The sequence below is a fragment of the Neofelis nebulosa genome, chromosome 10 (assembly GCF_028018385.1).
Source record: "Neofelis nebulosa isolate mNeoNeb1 chromosome 10, mNeoNeb1.pri, whole genome shotgun sequence".
NCBI lineage: Eukaryota > Metazoa > Chordata > Mammalia > Carnivora > Felidae > Neofelis > Neofelis nebulosa.
Genome location: NC_080791.1, coordinates 88,085,717 through 88,112,043, shown reverse-complemented (window position 1 = coordinate 88,112,043; position 26,327 = coordinate 88,085,717). Strand labels below are relative to the sequence as shown.

The 26,327-nt window shown below is 43.0% G+C and overlaps 1 protein-coding gene across 1 annotated transcript in view; it reads right to left on the bottom strand.

Annotated features, from left to right (window-relative positions):
- Positions 1 to 5,319, bottom strand: part of CAPRIN1 (cell cycle associated protein 1) — a 38,762-nt gene extending 33,443 nt beyond the window's left edge. Inside the window, exons 1-2 of the mRNA XM_058688600.1 lie at positions 5,135 to 5,319; positions 4,335 to 4,550 (exon numbers count right to left, since the gene is read on the bottom strand). Coding sequence (XP_058544583.1) covers positions 4,335 to 4,550 — 216 coding nt within the window. The 5' untranslated portion in view covers positions 5,135 to 5,319. The remainder of the gene's footprint in view (positions 1 to 4,334; positions 4,551 to 5,134) is intronic.
- Between the last annotated feature and the right edge of the window lie 21,008 nt (positions 5,320 to 26,327).

The following is a 26,327-nucleotide window of genomic DNA, read 5'->3' as shown; positions in this document are numbered from 1 at the left end:
TAATACAAATATTTGCCACATGGGAATTTTCTAGAGTAAAATAACATGGTCAGGTTAAACCAATTCATTCTCATTATAATACTTGGGATTCTACTCTCATGCAAGAAAAAAATACTTATAATTATTACACGAGGAAATTCACATCTTTTCCTTTTTAAATTCAAATTTTAAATACTTCTCTTTCTCTCTCTCTCCCTAACACACACACACACACACACCCACACCCAGGCAGGCAGGCAGAGAGAAACAAATGAAGCATTATAAATGTTTGGGTTTTTTTTTTTTTTCCTGTGACAAGGTGAATGCAAAACAAAGTAATCTTGCCCTCTGCATTGCAGAGAAATAGTTCATGCAACCAATGGGACAAGCGGATACATCAGCAATTTCAACTGTCAAGAAAAACTTCAGATGTTAGCCCCAAGGAAAGATTTTACTTATAAAATAGTTGAGAATATTATTTCAAAATACTTAGCAAAGAAATTCTGTAGAAAAGCTGCATTGAAAATTCTAAGTAGAGGCACACTGCAATGCTCTAAAAAGAAATGTTATCCTAACAATGATAGCATCTTTTTTCAGTAAATTAACTAAAAAGATCTAAAGAGCAAAAAAGACTTGAGAGAGTAGATGAAAAACAGTACACTTTGGCTATCTGTCTTGGTCACATATTGGTTACAAAGCTGTCAGACTGCTCTGCAAGAGAACAGTGGTTAATCTTTCACCTACCAAAATCACTAGTGTCTAAACCTATTATACTTACAAAAAGCATAAAAATTTTAAATGTCATCTATTTAAACATCCTTTATTCTACATCAAAACTGATTACATCTCACCATATAAATAAGCTCTCTCTTCAGTGAAAATTAAAACTTGGTTTCAAAATAACATCTTGCCTAGCCTATAGCCCTGTTCTATACCAACAAACTAATGAAGAAAACTTGGCAATTTCTATTACTTATAAAAATTAAAAGATTTGTAAATGGAGTTTTGCACTTGATTCTTTTGATTATAACTGCATTTCTTCTGTTTGCTAAGCACATACATAGTATAGTCTTTATAAACCCAAATTTCAAAAACTACCAGGCCACTTAGTTGCATTACATAATAGGATATTTCATTAATGTTAAGCATGCATTCTTACTGAACAGATACTTAGCTTTCTTCTAATGGCTTGACTTATCAGAAAATTAACAAATACTTTGTTTTTTTAAATGAAGTACAATAAAATTACTGCAATTCTCCAAGTCTTAAACTAAGTGATAATACATATCTAGTAGTAATTTTGGTCAGGACACTTGATTTTAGAATCCATTAAAAAAGAGATTTTGGGGCACCTGGGTGGCTCAGTTGGTTAAGTGTCCGACTTCAGCTCAGGTCATGAATTTGCGGTCGTGAGTTTGAGCCCCACAACAGGCTCTGTGCTGAAGGCTTTGGAGCCTGGAGCCTGCTTCGGATTCATGTCTCCCTCTCTGCTCCTCCCCAGCTCCCGCTCCGTCTCTCTGTCTGTCTCTCTCTCTCAAAAATAAATAAAGATTAAAAAAAAAAAAAGATTTTGTCCTTTAGACCGTTATGAATAGGTCAAGTCTAAAATATAGCTCAAACAGAAGTTGCTAAATGGACTGAAATAAAAAGAAACCCAGTTATTTATAAATACCATCTTCCTCTACTGCATAAAGGTTTATAAAGATTCAAAACTGACTTGTAAAGTAAATCCTATTTTAGGTTTATTAGAAATGCTCACTACTGAAAAATTAATGTTTTGAAAAAAATCACATTTTCATACAGTAAATCTAGATATAGAAAAAATGCAATATAAACTAGAAACCAGATGTGCTTAGAGAAAAATCCAAAATCCTTAAGTCTCTCAAAAAGTAAAACTTAATTTCAATAGTAGTTAGGTCACAACATACTGCCAACTTAGCTATTTAACAAGTAGGTAGCTCAGTCTGTGAGTTACCAAAAAGCTTACCTGTAATTTGACCTTTCTACTACCTAGCACTCAAGACAATAAGACCAAAAAAAAAAAAAAAAAAGACGAAATACTTGTTACTTTGTGAGGTTTTTTTCCTCCACCATTACAAGAGAACTTTTCAGTACTTACTAGCCTAAGTCTGTAATTACTTTCTCTTCTATGGGGGTGGGGGTGGCAGGTGTTAGGCAATGTATACAATATAAACCCATACACAAGTGACCTGTCATTGTTCAGGTCCTCATGGGGCTTAAAAACTAATTTTTTTCCATACTCATTTGGAGCACTAGAATCAGTCATGTCATAACTAAATTGGTTGCTAATCAGTACCTGACTTTACATTAAGGACTTTGAAAAATTACTTTTCAGTCATTAAAATATGAATATCTACATTTATATGTCTATAGTTAACATTTACTACATCATTACTATTTTTGATTCCTATCCTAGAAGAATTCTGAAAATTAAACCACTCAGGCATCAACCAGATTGACGGGATTTATTTGTAGCAAGAGGTTTTAAAGATTCCTAAATCTTGATTCAGATGGCAGACTCAGAAGATACTGGCCTTGGGCATGCTTATTCCAATACGTATTTAAATGCAACTACTTTACAAGTAAAATACTTTTGTTGCTTTGCTGATATTGATTCATCTATTACTTTTATCATTTATAATAAACTACACTTGTTTATCAAAATAGAGTATCACCAAAAGGTAGGAGACATCCACAATTAGTGCATCTCTCGATTTCAAATAAAAGCTAAGAAATTCAAGTAATATTCCCAGTAGAAAAAATGAGACAGATTAGTACCTAATCTAAAAATGTCTTTTAAAACTCCCAAAAACTATAAAATCAATTAAACAAGCAATTAAAGTAATTAAGACCTAAATGTCACCATTTTCTTCAAGTTATCTGGCCCAAATTTTAAATTGCTACTATCTCAATCAACATCTTAAGTAACACTGTTAGGTGGGTGACTAAATAAACATTCTTAAATGACTTCTTCAAAATTCAAGATGTTTTATGATAAATGTCTTACTAGAAGCAGACAAACGAAAGTTATCCAAGCAAAGTTATTTTTCTTAAGGTAAAAGGCAAAAAGTTTGCATAATAGTCACAGATGTAATTATCCAATTTTTCATACTACTTACTGATTTGCTTCTCCCTTTCCACCTCCAGTCTTACTGAAGGTGGAATTATTCACTCTGCCGAGACCCTTTCTCTACATATGTACACACCCACACAGGAACACACACACACACACACGTGCCGCTCCAAACAGAGTTGGTACACTGTCCTGCACTGAAAGCATAAAACAAAAGGCCTACTTGAAGATAAACCTCACGGTGTGACCTAGAATGGCAAACTATTGAATCCAAAAAATTGTGGGTGTGGCTCGACTGTTTTTCGGAGGGGGGGCGAGGAAGGCCAGCCGGGGCGGCTGCCTGGTCTCTGCCCTCCCCCTCTGCTTTCGCTTTGTGCTCACAATGCAGCTCCTGTAAAGCGCTTCCCTCTCCTCGCAGCCGCCGCCATGTTAGACGCTCTCTCCATGTGCCCGGAGACCTGGCGATCCCCTCGGTCTAACACGGACCCACGCCCCCCAAAGAATCTCGATCGTGGCCGTCTCCCTCCCATCCCTCTCTAAAGTCCCGGAGGGGCAAAGAGCCGCCGCAGAAAATCTTCTCGGGATCGAGTTGAGCTTGAGGCTCAGGGGGGCACCTAGACAATTGAAACAAAGAAGGAAACGTGGGGGCGCCCGTCAGATGGGGGCGGGGGGGGGGGGGGGTTAGCAAATCGAAGACACACTCAAAAGGGGCCTGACACAGAAGCAATTCTGGGTGAAATCACACTTCTCTCCCAAGAGAGGTGAGGGCACACCGAACAGGCCTCAAGAACACGGTAACCGAGCGGATCAACCCCACGACTGTAGGACGTAGGCCGCCCCAACTCCACGAGGCGGTGGGTTGAGCCCTGAGCCCCCTCACCGGACCCCTTCATTTCTCCCCGCTGGCCCTCGTCAAAGAAATCGGGCCTCGGTGACGGAGGGAAGGGTATCACACGGCTAAGTCTGGCGACAGGCCCCCGCCCTTTCACATCCCACTCCCAAAGGCCAAGAAGCCTGGCCCACTGCCGGAGGAGAGTAATAAAGCGGCCAGGGCGGGAGGGGGGGGAGCGCCCCGTCCGGGTCAGGTGACAAGCACCTCCCCTAGGAGCCCGTTTTCAGGGCTCGAAGCTCCGTTTACTGAGCAGGCCGGGCGTGGGGGGTGGGGATGGGTGGAGGGGATGCGACAGGGACGGGAAGAGGGCAGGCCACAGCAGTCAGGATTGAAGCATCAAACCCTCCCTTCCCCACCAACTCCTGGCACCTTTTTCTTCTCCAGGTTCCGAAGTTTCTTGTCGATCACCCCGAGGATCTGCTTCATGGCCTCGGTCTGGACAGCGCCGGTGCCGGTTACGGGGTGCTGGGAAGCCGGCGCAGCTGCCCCGGCCCCCGCCGCCGCCTCACTCCCGGAGGAACCCGACGGGGGTGGCGGTCCGGACGACTTGCTGCCGCTTCCGCTGTGGCTGGTGGCCGAGGGCATCTTTAGACCGTGAGAGGAGACAAGAAAAAGCGGGAGGAAGGACAAGAGCGGCGAGTCAGGCGGTGGACGGGGCGAGACGCGGGACAAAACGCGCAGCGGGCGGGAGCCTGCGCGAGCGGGTGGGGGTGGGGATGGGGCCGGCGCGCGCCGCGAGGGCAGGAAGACACCGCGGACGCGCGCGCGACCCGCCAGCAGGGCGCCCCGCCGGGCCTCGCACCGCCCCCCCCCCCGGCCCGCCCCTCCCCCGCGCAGGCCGCCGGCTCGGCCTACCAGCCCCGGGGTACCGAGGCTCGCGCCGGGGGCGGGGCCTCGCAGAGCCGGCCGCCAACGGCCAGTGCAACGGTCCCCGCCGGGGTCGGCCAGCACTCGTCGCCTGGCGAGGAAAGGAGGGAGGAGAGAGGTCGAGGCTGAGGCGGAGAAGGGTGGAGAAGGGCACTGGAAATGACCGGGGGAGGGGGGGGCGGAGGGGGAAGGGGAGACTTGAGGAGCAAGCCCCTCGAGAAGGTCCAGCCGATCCGGAGGTAAAGGACACTCGGGGCAGCGGCCCTCTTCACCGTCAGCGCCTCGGTCCGGGTGGCGCTCACCGTGCGCGCGCAGAGGACGCTGGAAATCCTGAGTGGGCGGCTGAGGGGGCAAGGGTGGCTGTGCGTTCCGGGCAGTGTCGTGCACTCCGTGGGCGCAGGCCGCTTCGCCCTATCCCCGCTGCACCGAGAGCCGCTGCTAGTGAGGCGGAGAGCCGAGAGCGGGAGGGACTTAGCCAGCCGGCCCTCTGGGGCGGAGGGGGCGGGAGAAGCTGCGGGCGGGGGCCTTCGCGGCCGCTCGGGCTGCCCGACGCGAACGCCTGTGGGAAAGGGCCCACCGGGTCTCTTACTGCGCCGCTCTAGCCCCTGCCCTTGGGGGGGGACGGTCGATCCGCGCAGGTCGGGACGGCCCCGGGAGGGGTGCCCCAGCGGAGTCCTGAGTTTTGAGCGAAATCAAACCTAGGGTCCTTCAGGCGAAGTCGCTTGACGTCCAAACGGGGACAATAGGTGTCAAGCAGCTGGATCCGAGCTGGCTCCTGCCCTGTAAAGAGCCAAGGGGGGGTGCGGGGGGCAAAGGTTTCTGCAAGTTAGGGGTACGTGGGGTGGGTGGTGCAGTCCCAGCTTCTAGAATTCCTTCTGTATGCAGAGCAAGCAAATTCCCACACCCCAAAAGGTCTTTGGAAAAAAGCTCGCCTCTAACCCCCACAAAACAATCACCCGGTAACCTAGGAGTTCCCTATAGAACGGGTTGGAAATGAGCAAGATGGGTGGCTTATAGAAAGTCTTAAAACTCGGGACTCATGTTAAAAATTATCTTAAGATGACACTTATCCAATAAACCCGAGTATCACAAATTAGACTTTTTGTTTTGGATTCCTAATACTCGCAAGAGAATGTTAAATACAAAACAAAACAAAATTTTTTTGCTCGAAGGGAATTATTGCAGTCCTGTAATTAAACTAGGGGTGTGGTGGGGTTGGGTGTGGACAATGAACAGAAAATAAGCCAAGTGCTGGAAGAAAATGTATCGAACATGATCAGAAATTTCAGCCGCATAATGTATGACAACAGTAAATGACCAATTTATAATTTCAATTCTCTGAAAACAGATTTTGAAAAGTATTATATACCAAACCCACTATTCCCTGGGGAATAACATGAGTAATACTGGCTGGCAACAGTGTATCCTGAGGGAGCCTAGGGAAACAACAGCAACCTCCAGCCTTAAAATATTCCAGTTAGCTGCAAAGTATGTTACCTATTCATTCAAATGTTTTTTGAGCACCTTACTATGTGTTAAGAACTCTTTAGTGCTAGAGACTGTGAACAAAACAAAGATCTTTGTGGAACTTCATTTCACGCGAGGAAAAGAAAATGTCAGATATTGAAATGATACAGAAGAAAAAGTAGGAAAAGTCTTACCGTTCACTTGAGACCAAACTGAAGGAAGTGAGGAAGGAGGCCCAATAGTTACCTTGGAGCAAGAATTTTCCAGGTAGAGGCAACACCCAAGTTTGAGGATCTGAGATGGGAGTGTGCTCAGTGGGTTCAAGAACAGCAAGCAGGCCACAGTGACTGAAGCAGAGAGTAGTAGATAGGTCAAAGATCTAAAAGAGGTCCAGTGTTATGAAGCCTGCCAGACCATCATAAGGACTTTCGCCTTTGCTGAGTGAAATGCGAAGTCGCTGCACACATAGTTTTAAGCAGGGGAGTGATGTAATCAACCTGTGTTTAAAAGAAATCCTCTTGCTGCTATGTAAAGAATTTACCGTGAGTGTGGATTAGAGGTAAGAGGGAGAGTGGGGCAAGAGCAGAATCTGGGGCCCAATTAGGAGGCTTTTGAAATATGGCTCACAGGTAGGTGGTGGTGGCCAAGGTCAGGGTGTTACAACGACGGTGGTGATGTGTGGCTGGTTGCTTTGTGTATTGTGATAATAGAACCAACAGAGTTTGCTAACAAAATCGTAAGGTGTGACAAGTCAATATTGACCTAAGGTTATTCAAGATTGAAGCACCTGCACTGTGTTTAGCACTGCTACACCTAGAGGCTAGAAAGGAAGATTAGAATCCTATATCCCCTGCAACTCAGTGTACTCAGCCTGACCTCTATCACTATCAAAATCTCAGGACCCACCCTAGACCTACTGTATTAATCTGCATTTTAACGAGCTCCTCAGCTGATGTGTGCATACAAATTGAAGTTTGAAGAAAAAAAAGCACTGCTTTATTCCTTGGACCAATGTCTTTAAGATCAGACATGAAATAGTCTGCTAGACAAATTCTCTCCAGACCTACAGTCAGGAACCCCAGGGGTGGGGCCCAGCAATCTGTTTTTAACACCTCCTCCTGGTGATTCTAAAGTACAGAAACCAATGATACCGAGACCTCTAATGAATGATTCAGGTTTGAGCTGAAGAGGGCTCCAGAGAAGGTGTGAGGAGAGGCCACTGCTGCCTTTCATTGGCACATCAGTAACAGTTATGGAAGCAGTTATGGTCAGCTAAGTTAGGCTTTTCAAGGAAAAAGGAAAGGTTATCAAGAGAGAGCAGGAAAGAGAACACAGATGACAAAGATTCTCACTTGGGGGGCCATCTCACAGCCCACAGTATATCAAGATGGGCTAGGTTATGCTGCAGTAACAATCCTAAAAAGGCTATGACTTAAAGCAGGGGTCTGTTCTGCAAACTATAGTCCCAAGGCCAAGTGGCCTTTTGTTTTTGTAAAGCTTTTTTGAGCTGCAGCCACATCCATTCACGTATATATTTCCTATGGCTGCTTTCATGCCACACAGAGCAGAGCTGAGTAGTTGTGATACAGTCAGTATGGTGTGCAAAACCTAAAATACTCATACTTTACAGAAGAAGCTTAAGACAAATGATCTACATCCATCAAGGTTCAGCAGAGGGCTATGCTCACAGTAGTCATTCAGTAGATTCAGGCTGATAAAACCATATTTCATGTGTTGCTGATTATTATAAGGAAAAGAACTAGGGAGTATCTCTAGCTGTCAAATACCCCAGCCAGCCATGCCACATGTATGCTCAAACCTCATTGGCCAGAAAGAGTCACATGATCCCATTCATCCAAAGGGCTCCGTTCTATCAAATGCCTAGCAGGAAGCCAGGTGAACTAGAAATATTTGCGAATATGCATAGCTGTCCACACTCTCATTTCCTATGTACAGTCATCCCAACCCCATTTCCTTGGTGTTTGAATGTGTTCACAGTTGCTTACTCAGGTCAGCAAGTCCAAGAAGACCAATAAATTTTAAGGCAAATCAATATCGTTTGTCTAACTTCCTCCCCAGTCCAATGCCATGGGCCCAGCAAACCAAATTTGTCTGATTCCTACTTGACAAAAAAGGTACTGCAGCTATAGTTATGTGGATTTTTAATCCTTTACTGTCTTTTTCTTATTTAACCTTTTTTTCTAACCCAGAGCCATGCAGTAGGTTGGGGTAATTGGATCACTGAAGAAACAAGAAAATTAAAGCATTTTCCCAGCAAACCAGTGGGAGAGCATATGTGTATACAGGCATACCTTGGAGATACTGTGGGTTCGGTTCCAGACCACTACGATAAAGCAAACGTTGCAATTAAGCAAGTCAAATGAATTTTTAGTTTCCCAGTGCATATGGAAGTTGTGTTCACCCTATACCGTAGTCTATTAAATGTTCAGTAATAGGTCTAAAAAATACTGTATGTACCTTAATTTTAAAATACTGCTGGGGCGCCTGGGTGGCGCAGTCGGTTAAGCGTCCGACTTCAGCCAGGTCACGATCTCGCGGTCCGTGAGTTCGAGCCCCGCGTCAGGCTCTGGGCCGATGGCTCGGAGCCTGGAGCCTGTTTCCGATTCTGTGTCTCCCTCTCTCTCTGCCCCTCCCCCGTTCATGCTCTGTCTCTCTCTGTCCCAAAAATAAAAAAAAAAAAAAAAAAAAAAAAGTTGAAAAAAAAAAAATAAAATACTGCTAAAAATTGCTAACCATCATCTGAGCTTTCAGTGAGTCATAATCACTGATCACAGAACACCGTAACAAATATAATGAAAAGTTTGAAATACTGTGAGAATTACCAAAATGTGACACAGACATGAAATGAGAAGATGCTATTTGCTTTAACACAAGGTTGCCACAAACCTCCAATTTGTAAAAAAACACAGTATCTGCAAAGTGCAACACAATGAGGTGTGCCTATAAATGGACGCTTTCTCCCAAGACCTTGGTTTTAAAGCTGTATCAAATATTAACATATTTTAATAACACAAATCTCCCAAGTTGACATTCACTTAATTCATTGGACCACAGCCGTCTGAATTCTTCACAGACAAGTGAAGTGAGTAATTGAACTACTTATCCTGATCATTTTGTCAAAATAGTCCAGCTGCCTCAACTTCAATCACCCAATAAACTAATGCCATGTTTATTTACAATCAAAAGAGGGGTATGTCCGTCTGAATTATATTAACTCTCTGTCAGGATGACAGAAACCTGGCCTGGGTGTGAACTATACTCCTCACACAGTAAGGCTTTTAAAGTCTCTTAAAAATTTCAGTTATTTTACTACAAGTGAGCAGTAGATACTGCTATCATAATTTTTCCAGTACTGCCCTTTTAATGCTAATTCAGTCAATGTTGTAATTATTTGTCTGTGCCCTTGAGTCCCCACTAGACTCTGATCCTTATGAGAGAAGGCAGTTATTTTGTTTTCTTTCTCACCTCTGCATTCTCAGAAGTAACAATATGGCTGGCACAAATGTTTTGTCAACATCGCCTACTGTATTAACATACAGTATGGTATTGATATTATTATTGTTGGTCCATACTGCCTCTTTGCCCTCTTACATGGTGGTCATCAGCTGAGATAACTTTCTTTTCCACTTACATTTTCATGTGTCCACCTTAACTTTCTTAATGTTACTTTTAGAGATATGCTTCATATTTTGTAGTGATATAAGATTTTTTTTCAGATTTCTTAAAACACTGTCGTTTCTAACTGAACACTCTTAGAAGCTACACACTATTTCTAATGTAAAAGCAAAAATACTTTGACCACAGACATTCAAATGTTCCATAGAGTTACTTATATGAATTGTACATTCTCTTCACTTAAGGTCCCCATTTCAATGGTTCTCAACCTGTGTAAATTTTGCTCCCCCAAGGACATTTGGCAAATGTCTGGGGGGTATTTTTAAGTTATCACAACTTGGGGGATAGGTGCTACTGACACAGAGTGTGGGTAGAGGCCAAGGATACTTGTAAACCTCCCGCAAAGCACCGGACAGCACAGAATTATCCAGACCAAAATAATGATAATGCTGGAATTGGGCAACCCTATTTTATGAGGCCAAAAATGTAGTCATTTGTTCCAGTACTTCGCACTCAGTTGCTAAACTAAAGACATGGAAAATGTTACTAAAAGATATAGGTCCTGTGTTACTTTTTTTTTCTTGTATACATTTCCAGTGAGCAAAGACTCTCCAAAGGGAAGAGGTATGGAAGGCCTGTCCCAACATAAAGCTCATGCTTTATTTAGCCAGTGTTTCTCAAAGTGGGCAAAGCCCACCACCTTCAAAATCACCTGTGGCACCGGGGCACCTGCGTGGCTCAGTTGGTTGAGCATTGGACTCTTGATTTCAGCTCAGGTCATGATCTCACAGCTCCAGGCTCCGAGCTGTCAGCACAGAGCCCCACGTGGGGACTCAAACCCACGAACCACAAGATCATGACCTGAGCTGAAGCCAGATGCTTAACTGACTGAGCCACCCAGGCGCCCCTGGAAACATGCATTTTAAAAATCACAAACTCCCCTTTACACATTTGAGTTTGTCAATCTCTGCTCCATAGCAGTGGCACAATTATTTTTACAAAAATAAGTACCACAAATGTTCGAACAAAAATTCCTCTTTTCGTGGTACCCTCTTTCTTCCCAGGCAATGCCGTGAGGGATTCTTAAGTAGGGCATGTTGTCATTCACCGGATAGGTGGGAAAGGACAGAAACCCAAGTTGCTGATTTGGGAAAGAGCAGTTGGATTCCAAGATGGAAGAGAAAATGCAGAGAAATATGCTAAGGAAAGAATCCAGGCAGAGTGGCGAAGGTTAGGGTAAAGGAAAGGAAGGGAAAGGAGGGTGACTCAGCAGATCTGTGGCGCCTTACTAATGTGCATTAGGCTTGAAAAGCTGATGGCTGAGAGAGAGAAGCAGAAACCGGAGCAGGGGTGCTAAAAGGCCAGCAGCCTTTGCAATCACCTTGAGGGGGGCTACTTAAGGCCCCGGGGTCCCAGTCCCAGTGCAGGCGTGTGCAGGTTCCCATGGCCAATAATCTACATTTCTGACAATTCCTCTGGTAATGTGGGTGTTGCTGGGCTGGGAACCACATTTTGAGAAGCACAGGATTAGAGGAATTTAAAAACAAAAAAAATTTTTTTTCTTAAATCATTGGAGCAAGGAAAAAAAACAAGGGGAAGACAAAATTTTTAAAAGTCGTCGAAGGTGACGGTACATACTCTAATACCATGTTTTACGTACCTACTTTTTGTTTGGTATTTTCCTCTCCAAAAGACCAGAAGAGAAGAAGTAGAAGGGGGCTTTGATCAGGCTAGTCATATTCAATTAAGACGTTGCTTCCAAAGGACAATGAGGGAAGGAAACAGCAAACTTTCCCCTGGGTTCTTCTGGTCTGAACCAAGTGCCTGTGCCAGCCCTTTCCTACTGCACATGATATTCTTTGGCATTCTTTGGAGTTAGAGCCGGTGACAATCCTCACGAATGCTATGCTGACATCCACCTGAAGAAGGCAGGGGCCAGTTCATTAGGATGATGCTGCCCAGTTCAATGAGAAAAAGAAGAGGTAATAATACAGGAGAAGTACATTAATGCAACCTTTTTACAGGGAAAAAAATACAAACCATAATTAAATATACAGTTGACCCTTGAGCAGTCTGGGAGTTAGGGGTATGGACACTCTCCCCTGCAGAGTAGAAAATCCGTGTATAACTTTTGACTCTCCCAAGCTTGGTGACTAATGACCTACTGTTGACAGGAAGCCTTACCAATAGCAGAAACACTTGGTTAGCACATAATGTTGAATGGTATTTGTATTATATTCTGTATTCTTACAATAAAGCAAGTTAGAAAAAAGAAAATGTTAAGGAAATCATAAGGAAGAGAAAATACATTCACATTACTGTACTATAGTCACTGAAAAATCTGCTTATAAGTGGACCTTCCCCCCCCCCCCCCAGTTTAAACCCATGTTGTTCAAGGGTCACCTGTATTTTTGAAACCTTTGTATTTTTGAAATTGCACAAGCAGTACAAGCTTATAGCAAACAGTTCAGATAAGAAGTAAATTGTAAATTTTACTTCTTAAAGTAAAAAAAATAAATTTAACAGCTCAAAATATTGTATAACAGCTTTATTGAGATATAATCTATATACCATAAAATTCATCCTTTTAAAGTATGCAATTCAGTGTTTTTTAAAATATGTTGACAGTCATGCAGCCATCACCATTATCTAATCTTAGTACTTTATCACCCCTAGAAGTAATGTGTATCCATTATCGGTCCCTCCCTGGGACAAATCAATCTCCATTATTCCTTCCCCTGGCCTCTGGCTACCACTAACCTAATTTCTGTCTGTATGAATTTGACTGTTCTGGACATTTTATGTAGATGGCCCTATACGTGGCCTTTGTGTCTGGCTTATTTCACTTAGCACAATCTTTTCAAGATTCACTCATGTTGTAACACGTATTTCATTCCTTTTCATGGCCAAATAGTATTCCACTGTTATGAATTCTATTCATCAGCTGATGGACATTTGGGCTGTTTCCACTTTTTGGTTATTCTGAATAATGCTGCTATAAACATGAATGTACAAGCTTCTGTGTGAACATGTGTTTTCAATTCTATAGATATGGCTGGAGTAGAATGTCTGGATCTTGTGGTAACTCTAGGCTTGTGTTTTTGAGCAACGGCCAAACCATTTTACATAGCAGCCACACCATTTGTTTTACACTCCTACCAGCTGTCTGTGAGGCCTCTAATTTCCCCACATCCTCGCCAACACTTACTATCCTTTCCTTTTTATTAAAGCTATCCTGGTGAAGGTATCTCTGTGAGAAGTGGTGTTCATCAAACCCACAAGGTTTAAACAAGGATTAACTACTTTAATCGAGGATTTAAACAAAGATCAGCATCTTTAAACAAGGATTAGCTTCTTCTTTGCTGCAGGTGGCTTAGATGTGATTTTGCCAGAAAGGAGGGAAATACAATTATATTTCAAGGTGTCTTTAACTTTATGGTTAGAATTGTCAACAGCCCTGGTGTATACATTCCTGATCAATGCTATGAAGTACCTAGCTAGTGAGTCCTTGAGAAGGTACCAGAACAATAATACTGGCAGTGGATGGACACTCAAATCTAATGACTAGGACTTGACTTAAAGTTAGGCAAAAATAGACACTCACTTACCTCAAAAGCTTGATTTTGCCTTTAGGAAGACCTGTGAGCCCCTTCTCACTTCTCCAACAGTCTGTTCACTCAACAAACACTTCCTTAGCACCCAAGTGTGCTGGCATTGTACATGTTGGTGCCCAATGCTGCATGAGACATTGTCCCATGGCCTCAAGGAAATCAGTGTTGACGAGGGTAGACAGATATGTAAAGAAATAAAATTCAGTATAGTATATACCTCAGTGAGGTAACACTCCAGTCACCAAAGTGGGTTGAAACTTAAAAACTGAAATCAGGGCACTTGGGTGGCTTAGTTGGTTGAATGTCCGACTTTGGCTCAGGTCATGATCTCATGGCTCATTAGTTTGAGCCCCGAGTGTGGCTTTGTGCTGACAGCTTGGAGCCTGGAGCCTGCTTTGGATTCCGTGTCTCCCTCTCTCTCAGCCACTCCCCCACTCTCTCTCTCCCTCAAACACACACACACACACACACACACACACACACTCTCTCTCTCTCTCTCTCTCTCTCTCTCTCTCTCAAAAATAAACATTAAAAAAATTTTTTAAAAAACTGAAATGGGCATGTAATGGCGACAATGTACAGCAACGTGAACCCTCCAACACTGTTGCTGGGGGTATAAATTGACCCAACCACTTTAGAACAGTATTGGCAATATCCTGAATACACACATACGCTATAACCCAGAAATTCTACTTTTAGATGTATACCTAATAGAAATGTATATGTAAGGTGAATGAAAGACATGGATAAGAATGTTCATAGCGACCTGTTCTTAGTAGCTAAAAATGGAAACAATTCAGATGTCTATCGGTGGTAGAAAAAGAAACGCAAATTGCACAAAAGAATACCACACAGCAGTGAACAAACCTGCTGCTACCAGAAACACCATGGATGAGTCTCATACACAGAATGTCAAAGCGAAGAAGCTGGACACGAGGCACGGAAATTTTCAAATGGGCAAACTAATTTATGGAAGAAGAAATCAGAACAGTGGTTACATTTGAGGTTAGATAATGACGGGGGGCGAAACGAGAGGGCTTTCGGGACCCTGGCAGTATTCCTTTCCTTTATCCAAGTGATGGTTAACACTGGTGTATGCACTTTGTAAAAATCACAGAGCTGCCGCACACTTAAACGGTTTGCACATTTCTGGACACATGTTGTACTTCAACAAAAATGTCTCCTTAACATATTTCAGTTGCTTACGGACACAAAGGTGGGCCAAATCAGACACCTGTACAAAAAAAGAGAGGTGGCTCACAAGTCAGAGTGGTTAACTCTTCATAGGAGGGAACCAGGAAAAGTTCTCTGAAAATGTTGCCAGAGCTGGATCTTGAAAGATAAATTTTACAAGAAGACAAAAGCAAATAAAGGAAGGAGGCACTGCAGGCAGAGGGAGCGGTATGCGCAAAAGCACATGGAGGCATAGAATCGCCTGGTATGTTTTAGGAATCATAAGCAGTTTTACATTGTTGGAGTATTGAGTGGGGAGGGGTGGCAGGGAGAGAGATGTGGATGATAAGACCGAACAGGTAAGCAACGACCGGGTCATGAAAATCCCTTTCATCCCAGCTAAACAGCTTGAGCTTGAGCTGTAGATCTTAGCCTTTCTGTGGAAATACATTCCCTTGAAACTCCAATGAAAACTGTGAGCTATTTCATTGGGAAAATGCACATGTACAGTTTTGCATATGATTCACAATTCTTCTGATGCCCATCCATTGACTCCTGCTGCTTGCATCTCAGATTAAGTATCCTATCCTTGCAAAAGATACATGGAGGATTAACTAAAGAGCTTTCAACAGAACAGAGGCAGGATCAGATTTATATTTTAGAAAGATCAATGAGTGCAATATGGAGGTTATATTGGAAGTCGAGCCAAGGTGACCTGTAGGAACTGATTAAAATGGTAAAAGAACAAATCAGAGCTTGAACTAAGTGTCAGCGCTGAATTCTAAGGACGTTCATAGGTAGAATCATCAAGGATTGGTGGCTGATTAGATGTGATTCAGGGAGAAGGTAGCTCCTGGGATTCTCCTGTGTTTCTACCTTGAATTAGTAGTCAGACCCCCTACTCAAGACAGGAATTAGAGAGTGTCAGGGACATTTGGGTTAAAAATGATCTTTCTCAGAAAGAGGTAGACTACACCCTAACTCATTAGGCTTCAGGTGCATTCTGATTAGTGTTGGGGCCCAGGCTGCTGGCCTCTGGTAATATCCTTTGCATTGGGGCCTTCAGGCCTGAGCACAAGCAAATCAATCTCCATGCATAAATTCACAAAGGCATTAAGGCTTTGCCTTAGGAAATGTAAGAAGATTCTGATACCCACCATCACTCCTTGTCCGTGTATATGAACTAAAAGAGCTGAATAAGGGAAGAGCTCTAACATTTGGGTCCCAGGCCTACCATGGCATTGAGCTATCATAGCTGGCTATGACATTTGTAAAGATTCTTTCCCCCTACCTCCAGAACTGAAACACTGGTGGGCTTAGACCTTAAAAACACTTTCTTTCACTGGGTAAGGATTACTGTGGGTTATTTGGTGGACGTTTGTACCTGGTCACTACAGATCATGCAGCAATGGATAAGGACTACCCAAGGACAGAGGACTAGTACAATCTGGCATTTTACTGAGAGTCAAGCAGATTTTCCAGCTCTGTTTATTAGACCATCTGAACCTTTGGAATCTGAAGTTATCACACCTGGCAGACAAGCTGAAGGCTCTAACTCATCTGATTTGAACATTAAGAAGAATGTGACCTCATTTTGAACTCCAGGGGAGTGAAACAGGATATATTGGTTTAATCAGATTTGCATTTTGTAAAAGATCACTCTGGCTGCTTTAGAGAAAATAGAATGGAGGGAGACAAATATAGACACAGGAATACAAGAGGCCCACTGTAATCAGTGAGGTAGGAGGTGATGGTGGCTTGAACCAGAGACGGCAGGGGATATGGGGAGCAAATGGAATGGATTTAATATATATCCCATGTAGGTTAAAAGAGAGTAAATAGGACATGGTAACTGATGGCAAATGAGGGGTAGTGAAGGGGTAGTGAGGGAGAGAGAGGAGTTACCGATGACTCCCAGCTTTCTGATTTGTGCATCTGGGTAGATGGTGGTAGAACCATCTCTGCAGAAGGAACAGATGGGAAGCTAAGAGCTAGAAAGTCAATTTCATGCATGTTACATTTGTAGATTTGATGGGACAGCCAAATGATTTGCTAAGCAGATATTTGAGTCAGGTCTGGAGTTCAGAAAAGAGGTCTTGGTTAAACATTTAATGTGGGATTCATTTGCATACAGATAGTGATTAAAGACATGAGGTGAGAATAAGTGAGATCTATTGAGATAGTAAAGCAAAGAGAAGAGGGTCCAGAACAAGATCAACACGTAAAGGTTATGTCAATGGGGAAAGGCAGTATAGGAAACTGAAAAGTGCAAGAAGAAAATCAAGAGTGTGTCATCAGAGAAATCAAAGAGACTGTTTCAAAGAGTCCACTGTGTTAAATGATTCTGAACAGTCAAGAAGGAGCCTGGAAGTTTTGTGATTTTAGCTGAGATGGGTTATACTAAAGTATATAGTATACAAACCAATCAGAATGGCTGATATGGGAGTTGGGTGAGGAGGGCACTTGCTGTGCCTGGCATTAACCCCTCAGCTACTAGGTGAGGGGGATCTAAGCAGGAGGGTCTAGACAGGGAGAGAGAGGATGTATTGGGGTGGGGTTTGGGTGGCAGCTCTTTATAAAACTGGTTCAAAAGTATTCCAATAACTTAACATGAAGCTCAGGGGTACATGTGTGACATGGCTGAATGTTTTCTATGGTCTTAACAGCAAGAGATGATCTGGAACCTGGTGAAAGATCTTTCAGTGTAATGGTGGGAGCCAAAGCCAGGTTCAAGTAGGTTGGGGAGGAGAGAGGGATTGGAGGGTAGAGAGAATGAATGTAGAAGCTTTTCAAAGAGTTTGTTCAGCTTTGGATCAGAGTGATGGCTGGAGGTCGAGGTGGGGAAAATTATTTTTAGCATGCTGGTAGAGATTTGAGCACGCGTGAACAATAAACGCAAATAAGATGGAGAGACCACAATTAGAAGGAGGGATAAGTCCTTAGTATGAAGAGACTGGAAAGAAATAATTTTATAGATATGGGAAATGGAAGAATTCTTACACAATGGATTCCCTTTTTTTATTCTCCCTGCAAAGTAGGAAGTGAGGGTTATTTTCTGAGAACGAGGGGATATGTAAGGGACCAGAAGTTTAATAAATGTAGGTAGATGAGTGGGTTGGGGCCCGGAAATTTGCATTAGAAGTTTCCAGGTGATGTGGATGATGCTGGCTCAGGGACCACACTTTCAGAGAGAAGTACAGAGAAAGTGTATGGCTGCACCTTCATCTCCCAGTTGGACCACAGCAGGATTCCCTCACTGTGTCCCAACTCCGTCCATGCCTTCCCCGCAGTATAATCTCTATACGGTATTCAGAGTGATGTTTTCCAAGGAAAGTCAGACCATTTCATTCAAAGGCTTAAAACTCTTCAGTGGCTTCTTTGGAACAAACAAACTCTCAGGTCCTCATTTGGATCTATAAGACCTTCATGAAACATCCTGTGGGTATATTTCCCACCTCATCTTGTACTACTCTCTGAATTTCAATTCTGCCATTACTGTGCTCTTCCTCTGACAGGCAAAGCACATGCCCACCTGAGGATCTGTGCACCTGCTTTTCTCTGGAGTCTCCTCCCATGCCTTGGTTCTCTCACCTCATTCAGGTCTCTGCTCAAAACTCACCTCCTCACGATGCCTTCTCAGACCATGGCATCTAAAATAGTGCTGCCCTCTTCCCCACCCCATTGCTCCCATCATTTCCTATTCCCTTTATTGGCACTTATTCTTCCTGGAAGCACTTACCATGATCCTGACATATATTAAATATCTATGTTCCTCGAAAACAGACACAAAGATCAATGGAATGGGACAGAGAACCCAGAAATGGACACACAACTATATGGTCAACTCATCTTCAACAAAGCAGGAAAGAACATCCAGTGGAAAAAAGTCTCTTCAACAAATGATGTTGGGAAAACTGGACAGCAACATGCACAAGACTGAAACTAGACCACTTTCTTACACAATACACAAAATTAAATTCAAAATAGATGAAAGACCTAAATGTGAGACAGGAAACCGTCAAAATCCTAGAGGAGAACACAGGCAGCAATCTCTTTGATCTTGGCCACAACAACTTCCTACTAGACATGTCTCCAGAGACAAGGGAAACAAAAGCAAAAATGAACTATTGGGACCTCATCAAGATAAAAAGCTTCTGCACAGGGAAGGAAACAAGCAACAAAACTAAAAGGCAACTGACAGAATGGGAGAGGATATTTGCAAATATATAGGATAAAGGGTTAGTATCCGAGATATATAAAGAACTTATCAAACAACACCCCCAAAAATAAATAATCCAGTTAATAAATGGGCAGAAGACATGAACAGGCATTTCTCCAAAGAAGACTTGTAAATGTTAAAAAATACATGGAAAATGCTCGATATTGCTCATCACCAGGAAAATACAGATCAAAACCACAATGAGATATCACTTCACACCTGTCAGAATGGCTAAAATTAACTCAAGAAACAACAGATGTTGGAGAGGATGTGGAGAAAGGGGAACCGTCTATACTGTTGGTGGGAATGCAAACTGGTACAGCCACTCTGAAGAACAGTATGGAGTTTCCTCCAAAAGTTAAAAATAGAACTACCCTGGGGTGCCTGGGTGGCTCAGTCGATTAAGCGTCCAGCTGCAGCTCAGGTCATGATCTCATGGCTCATGGGTTTGAGCCCTGCATCAGACTCTGTGCTGACATCTCAGAGCCTGGAGCCTGCTTCGAATTCTGTGTCTCCCTTTCTCTGCCCCTCCTCCACTCACGTTCTATCTCTCTCTCTCTCAAAAATGAATAAATGTTAAAAAATATTTTTTAAAAAATAGAACTACCCTATGACCCAGCAGTTGCAATACTAGGTATTTATCCAAAGGATACAAAAATACTGATTATAAGGGGCATATTATATGTGTAGCCCAATGTTTATAGCAGTGCTATCAACAATAGCCAAAGTATGGAAAGAGCCCAAATGTCCATCGACTGATGAATGGATAAAGAAGATGTGGTTTATATACACCATGAAATATTACTCAACCATCAAAAAGAGTGAAATCTTTCCATTTACAGTAATGTGGATAGAGCAAGAGTGTATTATGCTAGGTGAAATAAGTTAAAGAAAGACAAATACTATATGATTTCACTCACGTGGAATTTAAGAAACAAAACAGATGAACATAGGGAAAGGGAAGGAAAAATAAAATAAGATAAAAAAAAAAAGAGAGGGAGGCAAGCCATAAGAGACTCTTAACTATAGAAAACAAACCGAGGGTTGCAAGAGAGGGAGTAGGGGCGGGGATGGGCTAGATATATGATGAACATTAAGGAGGGCACTTGTGATGAGCACTGGGCTATATGTAAGTGATAAGTCACTAAATTCTACTCCTGAAACCAATACCACACTATATGTTAGCTAACTTGAATTTTAATAAAGTCTTGGAAGAAAAAAAAGGAAAATAAATAAATGAATATCTGTGTGTCTGATTTTTTCATCCCCATCTATCCTCCAATAGGGAATAAACTCCACTAGGCCAAGGCCATGATCTGACTTGTTCACTCTGCAGTGTTAGTGCCTATAAAAAGTACTGGACATGAAGTTGATGCTTATTCAATATCTGATTTATTGATGGTTGATGTCAACCATGATTGGATTTTGCCAGAGTAGAGACAGAGGTCAGAAAGACAAAGTAAATGAAGATATATACAAAAGACTGAAATGATAGGCCATCCAATCAAAGCTGGGAAAGGAACAAAGGAGGTGACCATATGAGGGGAGTTAAAAGGGGAAGGGTTGGAATTAGATATCCCAAAGAGGTTCGAAAATGATCCTAATGGGAATAGCGGTCAAACAAACTATACTGCAAGAATTTGTGGTCAGGAATGGGACGCCTGTATTTGTGATTTTTAGAGGGAAGGGAGTTTCAAGGGGAACAGATTCTGTGTGTACTCTGGGAGTCAGTGTTAGAGGACAAAGGAGAAAGTCATTGGAGATAAAGTAGTCAAGAAATGGAGAGGCTCAGGTGTTCACCAGCACAATGGACTTCAAAGTGACCCAGGATGAGCCTGGTACAGAAGACTTGAATGATGAGAAGAGGGAAGGGTGATATAACTACAGGGCATGAGCTTCAATGGAGTAGGTGTTTTTATAAAAGGGTGGGAAAGAAGTAATTGTGTGGAAATACCGATGAAGAGGAAGGGGGACAAGGACCTGCCCTGCTGTAAATAGATACGAGCACCTATCCACCACCACAGAGGGCCTCTCTAGAAGACACTGGGCTTCAATTAATGTGAGGAGGTATGGAGAAAATGCCTGGAAGATGTGGAGAATGAAGGGCAATTTGCTGATCACAGAGCAGTTGCTCCAGAAGGTACATTGGAGGGCAGTGGCGGGGGCGGGGGGGGGGGGGGGGGTAAGGGGTACTGATTCGGGAACAAGGAAATACGGAGCATAATGGGGATGATGTTCTAATGCAGTCATGCTCAGACTTTAATGTGCATGAGAATCATGGGGGAGGGCTTGTTGTAACACAGACTGCTAGGACCCACTCCCAGAGTGTACGATTGAGTGGATCTGGGTGGGGCCTGAGAATTTGTATTACAAGTTGTGTTACAAGTGATGTGGATGCTCTGATCCAAGGTCCACACTTTCAGAGACCACAGATGTGATGGGAAACCAGTGACTAATGTCGCAAGGACAACCGGGATGGGAGTGCCGAGTGGATTAGTCCACCATCCACCATCTCCTGGAGGATGTCCGATTCTGGGTTAATGGACAGAGGGGTTGGCTCCCTTCACTCTAGGTGGCATCAGCTTGACACCAGTGGCCTCAGTAGATTCAGCTTGGGTGGGTGGTGGCGGGGGGGGGGGGGGTTGAGGGTCTTGTCTTAATTCAAGTAATGTCAGCTTAGTCCCAGAGAATATACCACGGAGTCCAGAAATCTTTATTATGGAGTATCCCTTTCAGGAGCCTAGCACAAAGCAGTGCTACCTTGTGAACTGAAGGATTTTTATACTAAGTTCAGGAAAATTGGAGGCTGGCCTAAAACTGCAGCACTGTGGAATTGTTGGGGCTTAGATTGTGAAGTCTTGGCTGAGATATAATCAGCTGTCTGGCTCCACTAAGGAGTGGTGATAGTGCTTGAAACGTCCAAGGACTGCCAGGCATAGACAACTGGATCAGAACAACAGTGACATAGAGCTGCCAACAGCTGTTAGATCTCAGGCTTCACAAGCTGGTTTACATAAATGAAGTCACAATATCCCAATACCAATACCCCTAATGTACCAATATTCCTAATCTTTAAAAAAAAATTTTTTTTAATGTTTTACTTATTTTTGCGAGAGAGAGAGAGACAGGGTGAGCAGGGGGAGGGCAGAGAAAGAGGGAGACACAGAACCTGAAGCAGGCTCCAGGCTCTGAGCTGTCTCAACACAGAGCCTGACTCGGGGCTCAAACTCACAAATGGCAAGATCATGACCTGAGCCAAAGTCGGATGCTCAACTGACCAAGCCACTCAGGCGCCCCACAATCCCCCTGATTTTGATGCTCCAAGACCTTACCTGATTGACTAGCAGGGATTCAAATTGTTTCCAAGGTTTTCCTGAAAATATTTGCGGAAGTTAGAGAACTGAAATTTGGAGTAAACTTATTGATACTTCACTTGAATTCTGGGAATATTTTTGAATCTTAACTCCAGAATCTCAAAGCTCCAAGCCCTAACGTAGTTGATTTGAAGATGTTATGGTATCTCTCAGACTCCTCTCCCTCCTAACATTTATCAAGTTCCCAGGGAAAATCACACATGTCCATGAATCACTCCTGGCCATCATTTGCTTCTAGTCTGTTAATAGAGGGAGAAGTCACATGTGTCCTTTCAGGCAGAAACACTAGCATATGAGTCAGGATAAAGCTGGAAGTTCCGTCTGAACAGAATGGAGGAAGTACAGTAGAGAAAGGAGTGGCACTTTGAGTCAGAGCCCAATCAATTCTCTGGGGATTGCAGGTGGAATTCTCATTCCGGCACCATGTCCTAAAGGGGTTATGAAGAATTCTATAGGGTCTTCAGAAGGGGCTAATGACCCAAAGTTGCCCTAACTTCACATATTAGTCCCCACGAAAAGAGCAAAATTAATCCAACTTCTGTTACTTCTCAAGATGAGACTGGATTTATATTGGGCCCTTCCCTTCAATTGGCCGTAGGAGCAAAATAGAGCCACCCATAAATACCTGTGTGCAGTCTGGCTCAGGTGAGGGCAGGGCGAGCCCTTACAGAGCCACGGACCTATCAGAACATGAAATATCTGTCTGGTAAGTCCTTAGAAGGTCTAAAAGTGTTGTGCCATGTACCCTCTGGGCATGCTAAAGTTAATTGGAAATTAGGGCAAGTAAGCACAGCTTGGCAACAAAATTTGAACATGCTCCCAGAGGTTCTCCACTGTGGGGTTTAGGGATTGGAAATCCATTCATTCGAATAAATATTTATGACTGCACATCAGAATCACCAGGGGCACTCCCCCCCACCAAATATACACGTTCTTATAAATTTGCTTTGCACAGTCCTTCAGAGGCTATTTCTTTCTTTCTACACACTATGCCTGAAATTTAGGTAACATAAAAAAAGATGAATGATAGTACCTGTGTAGGACTACATATCAAACTGGATTGTTTTTCCTAAGTCCCAGGTACCTGCTCTCATCAAACATCTTCAATAACTTTTCTGCAGAAACCGTTAATGAAGCAATTCCTAATTTTATTTATTTTACTTTTAAGTTTATTTATTTTGGGAGAGAGAGAGAGAGCAAGAGCGTGCACAAGTGAGCGGGGGAGGGGCAGAGAGAGGGAGAGAGAGAAAGAGAGAGAGAGAGAGAGCGCCCCAAGCAGGCTCTGCACTGTCAGCACAGAGCCCGATGGAGAGCTCAAACCCACAGACCACGAGATCATGATCTGAGCTGAATCCAAAAGTAGGATGCCCAACTGACTGAGCCACCCAGGTGCCCCACAATTCCTAATTTTAGAGAAAAATTTAAAGAAATAAACCCTAAGTAAAACTGAATGCTTTCTTAGACTTAAAAATCTAGTATGAAGCGTTACTAATCTAATTCTGATTGAAAGGCCTCAATAGAAACAATTCTGGCTACCTTTCACTATATGCCAAGCACTTCATCTGTATCCTTATTTAACCTGCACAATTAATACAGTGAGGCAGGGGTTATTTTACCAATACAGGAGAATGGAGACTCAGAGAATTTAAGTGACTTAGCTAATATCTAGAGCTACAATTTAGTAACTGAGGCTTAGTCTGCGGTTGGGCCTAAAATTTAGAGGGCAAAAAAGCAGTTCTTTAAAAAGACCATACATTTTAAAGTACCTTCCTCGTTTAGGAAACATTCTCTGCCCTTAGTTCCCTACCTCTGGCTTTGGTGGCAAGCTCCCCTGTTTGCTGGGACATTGCCCTTTGGCAACCTACCAAGATGTGTCTATGTGAGAACCTTCATTCCCGTTCCACTTCCGTTTTAAGGATGAATGTCATGCCCTTTGCCATGGTGCTAAATTTGAACCCAACTTAATGCTCGTCTTTAATGACCAGGCAAAATGTTTTTTTCCTTCTCCTTTCCTCTTTTCCCCTCCCCTCTTCCTTTTTAAAATTAAGCTTCTGCTCTTTTTCTAGAAAATAAATCTCATCTGACACTAAAACTTTACTTAGAGCCAAAAGCCTTCTGGGACTTGGGGTATTAGCACAGCTTGGCTTCTGAAGCTGAAAGTCAGACTGACCTGCTTGAGCCTGAAGTCTTCTGCATGTGCTCCTGGATGCCGCCTGCTTGCTTGGCTGAAACCCATGCTGTGTGCAGAGAAGTTTCTGCTCAATGTTGTCACCCGGAGACTGGGTCTCACTGCCTGCTGAGACCCTGGCAGGCCAGGATAGAGCCTGATGGTCTTTATGCCAAGGTATTCTACATCAAGATCACCTTGAATCCCCTGTGCCACAGCAAATCTGCATCACCAACTCCATCATTCTCTTGGAGCTTGCCTTTAAGGAAGTTGAGCCAGGGCCTTCTCATAGACTCAGGACCTTCATTTTCTTTTGCATGATGCAGAAGTGAGCCCACTGCTTCCCGCTCTTTCTATCCTCATGGGCAGTTGTATCACAATGATTTTTTTGTATTTCCTATCACAGGGATCAAAGGGTCACCCAAGACCACTCTGGCAGATTTTAGTAATTTCCAGTTCAGAGTAAAAGGATTGAGGACTTGTTTTTTTTCCAGAAGATTACAACTCCAGGAAGGTATGTTGAGATGAGGCAAGCACAACAGTGCTGGTGAATATTCAACAACTGGCTTTCTGGGAAAAAAGTGTGTGTGTGCATTCACATGTGTATGTGTGTGACATGTATGTGTTTGTGTGTATTTTATAATTTATCACTATAAAAGATGAATAGACACAACATACAATAAAATTATATTTTTTTTATCTTAAATTCTATATAGCAATTGATTGTTACAAATGCTTTTGTTGGGACACCTGGTCAGTTCAGCCTCTGACTCTTGATTTGACTTCAGGTCATGATCTCATGGTTCATGGGTTTGAGCCTCATGTGAGGTCTGGGCTGACAGCACGGGGCCTGCTTGGGAGTCTCTCTCTCCCTCTTTCCCCTGCTCTCTCTGCCCCTCCCCCATTCACACCCCTCCTCAAAATAAATAAATAAACTTTTAAAAAAAGAATTAAAAAATGCTTTTGTTGTTGAGCATCACTTCCACTGCATTCTATTGGTTAAAGCAAGCAGAAGGGTCAGCCCAGATTCACCGTGAGAGGGGACTACAGAGGGCGTGGCTACTAGAAAAAGTGGTTCATCGGAGCCACCTTGGGAGACCAGTTACCATGCCTTCTAGAACTAACATGCCGTGACTTATTTCCATCCCAGCCTCTCCACTCATCAGCGCTTCGTAAGTTGGCAGATGGGGAATCTCACATTCATTATTTAATGTATGATTTTCACATATCTCACTTAGTGGTTGCATTAGAGTGAAATATATGTGTTCATTCATGTATATTTACTTGTACTGAGAGGTGAGTTGAAAAGATACTCTTAAAATTTAACTTCATTTATTTGTCATTTTGTGTTTATGTTGATCTATTTTATTATCTTGTGGGGTACCAGAAGAAGAACTCAAAAAATATATATAGGAACTAAGAAAAATCTTAGACTAAAATATATAAGCGTATGTGCACAGTGGTGTTTATAGGTGTGTATGTGTGTGTGTGTTTGTGTGTGTGCGCGTGTGTGCATGTTGTGTGTAAAGTCATTCCATCCAAGGAAGCTGTCATTTGTTTTGGCTTCTGGAGTTCTCTTTGGAGCTGACTCCTCGGTTTTGGGAAACTCAGCACAATGGGCTCCTTATTTATTATTATATGAGGCAAACATTTACTCAGTGGTCTCCAAGAAAGCTATACAGTTCACTTTAAATCTGCACACTGATGCCACAGACTGAGACTTCATGTTCTGTCTGGTAATGCAAACTGAGCTTGTCTTTAGCCAGCCTGTGACTTTGAAGAAGAAGGAGAAATGGCTTTCTAAAATTTTAGTAATTTCAGGGGCACCTGGGTGGCTTAGTCGGTTAA